The sequence below is a fragment of the Oryza sativa genome, chromosome 9, assembly GCF_034140825.1.
Source record: "Oryza sativa Japonica Group chromosome 9, ASM3414082v1".
Classification (NCBI taxonomy): Eukaryota; Viridiplantae; Streptophyta; class Magnoliopsida; order Poales; family Poaceae; genus Oryza; species Oryza sativa.
In genome coordinates, this window is record NC_089043.1 from 19,382,422 (window position 1) to 19,389,523 (window position 7,102).

General features: G+C 45.3%; 1 protein-coding gene across 1 annotated transcript; it reads right to left on the reverse strand.

The window, feature by feature from the left end:
- Positions 1–4,699: 4,699 nt before the first annotated feature.
- LOC4347071 (CBL-interacting protein kinase 16-like) lies at positions 4,700–6,441 on the reverse strand. The gene has a single exon (NM_001403798.1). The coding sequence runs from the start codon at positions 6,277–6,279 to the stop codon at positions 4,909–4,911; it is 1,371 nt and encodes a 456-aa protein (NP_001390727.1). The 5' UTR covers positions 6,280–6,441; the 3' UTR covers positions 4,700–4,908.
- Positions 6,442–7,102: the final 661 nt, after the last annotated feature.

A 7,102-nucleotide genomic window follows, 5' to 3' on the forward strand; every position in this document is an offset into this window, starting at 1 on the left:
GAGAGGAGGAGAAGGTGTGGGCCCCACGGATGGCAAGCGGGCTTTGGCTAGCAAAGTTTGTGAGTAAGGGAGTCAGTTTGGCCAACTAGATGGCTTGGCCATCCAAATAGCAAGTCTATTAGAGTCCATTTTTAGTTCAAATTTCCCAAATTTTGACTTGGAGAATGGGATTGCAACACTATTGGAGATGATCAAAGTCATTTTAACTTTGATCAAAATCACACTACTTTAAATTTAACAAAGTTTATAGATAAATATAGTAATATTTACAAAACCAAATTAGTTTATTATAGTTGAATATACTTTCATAATATATTTGTCTTGGGTTGAAAATGTTACTACTGTTTTCTACAAACTTGATCAAACTTGAAGTAGTTTGATTTCGGCTAAAATCAAAACGATTTATATTCTGAAACGGAAGAAGTATTTGTAAAAAATGGTTCTCCAATAATCAATCTGACCATTTTTTTAATCATTGCATATATTTATACTATCAAACTAACTAGTGGTAACAAAAAATAATTCTTTCTACTCATAGTAAAACTCATAAAATTAATTATTGAGATTACTTCTACTGACAATACTATTGATAAGTAAAGATACTATCAATAGGACAATAGAGAGCATATAAATATAATCGTGTAAAATTAACGTGTCTGAATTGCAGATACATCTCGTGTGGAAGTAAATTTTATTTCTCCGCTCGTGCCACAATGCGGATTAATTATCTAATACTATTATCTATTATGTGATTTATTATGTCATCAGAGTTGAAATTCTCGATTTCGAATCCTAGCTTATATGATTAACATAAAAAAATTGCAACGCACCTCTGTTTCCCGTATGAAAGTATGAGACTCGAAGAAGAGACTAGACATGAGAAATTATACTACTGATGAACTTGTCGTGCATACAACTTAGGTAACACGAAATACGCGTGATTATTCGGTGCTAATTAAGCTCGTCCGGAGATATATATTGGTTGGTATCCTTTAATAATCATCTACCTGCCCTGGGTGTACTTGGCCTAATATAGTACCACAAGTTAGATTAGCAGCCGCATTAGACTGCACAAGCGCACCAGCTCGCACATATCCTGAATCTCCGGCATTATGGGCAGAGTGTATCAGGATAATCCGATCAGCTAACCTTGACAGAGACACGTTCTCTGATTCTTTCTCTCTTTCCCTAAAAACAACCTCGATCAAATCCCCAAAAGCGAGCTCTCTTGCCATGCATCAGCAGCAACCTGCCAAAACGCGTAGGCCCCAGAAAGGCCAGAAACATCTTATCTGAGCTGATTTTTGCTATGCCAATCGCCGCTATATCGCCAGGGAATCGCGTGTCTTTTGTGTGACCTTCCCGAGGTTGATAGAATCGGTGGTGTTTCTGTTCATCTTAAGGGCACTTACAAGGAGTCAGATATAAGCTCTACGTTATTTAGAGACTAATAACATCCTACAACAGTTAGAGACAATATGGCCTCTAATCATTAATGTATCAAAATACTTTTTCTTACTTTTCTTTCCTTTCTTTCACCACCATGCAACAAAATTTGCTCTAATAAATGCTAAGAGTCAACTCTGAGCTGTTGTCATGCATAACAACCATACTCCTTTTTCTTTCTTCCATGTCATCAAATTTACTTGTATGGCAATAGAGAGAGACCACTGATAAACACCGTTGTACATGCCCTAATTGGCGAATGGTCCGGCAATACAGTGTTTGATGGACGATGGAGTCATCAGAGACATGTCATGAGTTTTCTCCAACAAAAGCTAGATAAAAATTAAGATTTTTAAGGTATGCTTTTAAAACTGATAAATGGTGTGTTTCGTGAAAAAACTTTTTATATAAAAGTTACTTTAAAATATCATATTAATCTATTTTTTAAGTTTGTAATAATTAAAACTTAAGCAATCATACATTAATACCACCTTGTTTTGCGTAAAAAACTTAATTTTCATCTTCATCTTCATTTTCAGGAGAAAAAGTACACCGAAGGAGTAGTAGCTACAACTACAAGATTCTGTAATCGCAGTAACGGCCATCCAGGCATGAGACTAACTGTTAACTGATCAAGCACTGCATTAGGAGCTGGTTTAGGCAGCTCTCTCCATCTGAAAGGGAGACATGAACTTGAGACACACTCACAGTTTCTCTCCTACAAGATTTGCCAACCTGCTGCCGCTTCGATCAGTGTTGTGCACAGCTTCTGACATTTAGTTCTCTCTCGTCAGTATTACCGGTAGCTGCAGTAGGCAATTACTGGACTCTTACGTGCGCAATACAATTTAATAGGAAGAATCCAAGCGTCGCACATGCATGTCTTCAGCTTAAAAACGCCAAGATTGCACGGCATGTGGCATGCTCTCTGGCTTTGGCCAATCAGAACCCTGCAGCCTGAAGATGGATTAAGCTTAGCACTTATCCAAACTGGAGAAATGGAGACTTTCAGCGACTAATAACGCCCTAGAGTCCGATGCTTAGCTGGAAACTTAGTGCAGTGCGATCACTATCCTACTCACAACAAGCAAGGAAAATGACACGGCAGAATCGAAATTTCAGGAACTGAAACAGCGCACGCATGCATAACATGTACATTGGGTGAGAAGAGAAGCTTATCTGTTTTAAGTTTTTTCGGTAAGTTGGGTAATTGTTCACTCCGTGGTTTATTGGGTCTAAATTTTAGACTGGCATACAACTGCCTGTCTATTTCTTCAGAAGTCGGCAGAACTCTAGCTTGGTGAAATTTTCTGAAAATTTAGGACCATTAACCAGTGCACGCAATATATGATGGATTCGGGTCGGTTTTCCAATGGTTGAAGCCATGAAATGTCTCTGCTCTCGACGTCTCCATCGTGCGCGTGGTGGTGTTTCTTGACGGCTCTAGTGGTCACACGGTGACTCGACGAACTAATTCTGAAACAGGATATGCACATCAAACAAAGTCGTTGATTTGTAGAGGTTAAAGCGTAATTAATCCTGAATTCCGATGTAACACGTATGTGTACTCTGACTTGTGTTTTTCTTGGTTACATTTTTCAATTAGTACTGTCAAGTTCAAGAGAGGTTATGTAAAGTGAGGATGAGATTGTCAATCACAAAGTGCTAATGAGCAGGTTATCTGCAAATTGCTTTTCTTTAAAAATAAAAAAAGTTGGACAGATGCCCTTGCTTAAGCAAGCATTTTTTCGTTAGAAATCATTAAGAGGGAATCAATTGCATTATGAGTGACCTAAGCTACTACTAAAGGGCTGTCCCCCTCCGGCTTTTCTGCGCTTTTTTTAAGAGCAATTATGAACTTGTTTGGATTGAATTATTTTTCTATGAAATGTAGTTTTGTTTGCCTGTTATATTCAAAACATTCACTCAAATTATATTATATCTATTTGATGCTGGTTTTGTAAGCAGCCTTTCTTTTCTGAACATTCTCACGATAATACTTCCTCCTTAATTTTATATCATTAGCCATTTTTATTTTTTCTAAGTTAAACTTCTATAAATTGATCAAGAGAAACATAACAACTCTTATAATATAACTTTATTATGTCAGAAAACGATAGACGAACAAACGATAAAAAACAATAGATCAATCATAAAAGACACGAGATTTAACGTGGAAAACCCTCCCAAAACAGGAGAGAAAAACCACGGGCGCCAGCCAGCAAAATATCTTCACTATATCTGAGGTGAGTTTACAACGCCGCACGGCGACTTACATACATACATACATACACACACACACACACACACACACACACACACACACACACACACACATATATATATATATATATATATATATATATATATATATATATATATATGGTGGAACCCTACGCTCCGGCCCAAGCCTCCCGGCGACGGGCCTCCGCTCCATTACGGCAGAAGCTGGGAAGCTGGTCTTTATTAAGTGCAAATGAATTTGGATCACAACTTAACATATTACATCTAACATTGAACATATTTCGATGATATGTTTGTTTGGTATTGAAAATGTTGCTATTTTGGTCAAATTATAAGAAGTTTAACTTAAAAAATCAAAACATTTTATAATGTGAAATGGATGGAGTATAAAAGTACAGTTGTGAGGTCCCCTTCAAAAGAAAATGCAAAATAATCAGAAACATGGCAAATGGAAATGCAGAAGTACAGCTATGAGGTTCCCTTGAAAAAGAAAACCTGGTTGTCAAAAAAAAAAAAGAAAAAGAAAACCTAAAATGATCATAAACACGGGAAATGGAAACGCCTTTTAATTATAACTTCACATCATGAATGATACATCTTAATCAAATAAAAAAGCAAATCGTACTATGATATATATTTGATATTCCTTCTGTAAGCAGTCTTTCTTTTCTGAACACTATATTTTTCTGAGAGCACAAAGGGGTTTGTTCTTTTCTCAATGCTGAAATAAACACAAAAGTACAGCTATTAGGCTCCCCTCAAAAGAGAAGGTACAATGATTAGGAACCTGGAAATGAAAATGCCTTTTATTTATGACTTACATCATGTATGAAACATCTTAATCAAATAAAAAAAATCATTTCGATTCCAACAGGCCCACCAAACCTAAATCAAGCTTTCAGGAGTCCGAAGGATTACTTCCACGGAATTCAAAAGAAGGAAAGGAGAGCAAGGATTGCATGTTTTTTTTTTTCCTGAAATCAACACGCCATGATTCATGTTTTTGAGTTTTCCATTTTTGAATTTTCATATGGCAAAGTGCAGGAACTTCAAATGCCATAATCAATTATACTAATCATTAACCCAAATTAGATTGATCAAGTAACAAAACTTTTGTATTTACACATCTCTCGATTTGGCCTGTACATAACCGCGAGCAAAGAAGCTAAAGCTAATACATCCTACAGATTTCACGTCGCGCTGAACGGACGGCTCTGATCACGCCGGCGAGCACTCGACGGTGGCGGCGGCAACGTCGGGCGCCGCCGGCCGGTCGCCCTGCCACGCCCAGACAATGTCGGCGAGCCCCGGCCGCACGTCGACGGCGCAGAACTTGTTGAACTCGAGCTCGTCGCCGGCGTCGTGCGCGAACTCGACCACCGCGACGTCGGCGGCCACCTCGAGCGCCTCGACGGTGACCGCGAGCCGCCCGTTTGCTCCGTCCGCCGTCGCCTCCAACCTCAGCTTCCACCCTTTCCCTCTCGTGGCGCTGTAACCCAGCGATCGCCCCACGGCCTCCAGCTTCTGGATGACGGTGGCCGCCGGCGCGCGCGACGTGAACACCGTGGCGGCCTTCTGCTCGCTCTCGAACATCCCCGACAGGTCGAACCCGGAGGACATGGAGGATATGAGCTGGAACGCGTTGCACGTCCGGGGCGACATGGCGCCGGAGTCGCCGCCGTCGAGGAGGACATCGTCTTCTTCCCATTTCTTGGGGGAGACAGGGGAGGTGGGGACGGGCGGCACGAAGCCCTTCTTGAACCATGGCGTGCGCATGATCTCCGGGATGGAGATGCGCTTGGCCGGGTCGACGACGAGCAGGCGGACGATGAGGCGGCGCGCGTCGCCGGACACCCACGGCGGCACCTGGTACTCCGCCTTGAAGATCTTCTGGTACATCTTGGCGTAGTTCTCGTGCTGGAACGGGAGGAAGCCGCAGAGGAGCACGTAGAGCACGACGCCGCAGGACCAGAGGTCGGCGCGGGCGCCGTCATAGCCGCGCTTCCGGAGCACCTCGGGCGCGACGTACGCCGGGGTGCCGCACTGCGTGTGGAGGAGGCCGTCCTGTCGCAGCTGCTCGGGCAGCGCGGCGAGGCCGAAGTCGGTGACCTTGAGCCGCCCCTCCTCGTCGAGCAGCAGGTTCTCGGGCTTGAGGTCCCGGTGCGCGACGCCGCGGCCGTGGCAGAACCCGACGGCGGCGACGAGCTGCTGGAAGTACCTCCTCGCGTGCTCCTCGGTGAGCCGCCCGCGCGCCACCTTGGCGAACAGCTCCCCGCCGCGGGCGTACTCCATGACGACGAACACGCGGGCGCGGCTGGCGAGCACCTCGCGGATCCCCACCACGTTGGGGTGGCGCACCATCCGCATGATGGAGATCTCACGCCGCAGCTGCTCCACCATCCCTTCCGTGCGACGGAGCCGCGCCTTGTCGATCACCTTGATCGCCACGCTCTCACCGGACCGGAGGTCACGGCCGTAGTACACCTTGGCGAACGTGCCCTGCCCCAGCAGCCTCCCGAGCTCGTACCGCCCCAGCACCAGCTTCCTCTCCACCTGATCCGCTTCCTCTTCCCGCGCTCTCCTCGCCATGTGTGGTAGTAGTAGCAAGTGTGATCAGTGGTAGTAGTGGTAGGCGGGCAACGGTGTGCGGCTGATTAATATGTGGCGCGCGGCAGCACGTAGGAATGGGGCGGGGGGGCACATGGTTTTGACGCCGGGGACGGACGCGGTTGGTTTTGAGGCGGGCGGCACACGGGATGGAGTGGGGTTTTTTTGCGTATTTGTAGCGTGATTGGGGTGTGTGGGCGCGGGGGCGCGGGCCAACGGGAGGCGGTCAGGTGGATGCTGGTTGCTGCGACGTGCGGTGCGGGTGTGGGAGACGGGGGCCGCGCGCGAGAGGGGACAAAAAAACGAAGGATTGGGCGTTGCGGTGGGAGGCGGGGAGTGGTGGGGCGAAGGGGCCCAATTTTGCTGCTGCCGGTGAGGTTGGAAGGGGGAGGCGCATGTGGCGGTTGATTGGGCCGTTTTGCTTGCCCGTTTGGCGTGACAGACTGATGACTACCTGGAGGGTTGTCGTCTCTCTTCTTCTTCTGCCAAGGGCGATCAACTTGGAAGTTGGAACGTGGAAGGGTGGAACAATTCAGATACTGGAGGCAGCTGCCCGCCCCTATGGGAGATCAACACGAGTCAGGTTGAGCTCTTCAGGTGCACCGTACTTCCTCAGACTTGGACCTGGCTGCGACGACTGGTAAGGGTCATGTCTACCGTCCATCAGGGTGGCTCTACACTGAAGCTTCCAACACGAGTTTATAACATAGGGTGTTCACATCAAAATTAGAAGTTTGGTTGAAATCGGAACGATGTGACGGAAAAGTTAGAAGTTTATGTGTGTAGGAAAGTTTTGATGTGATGA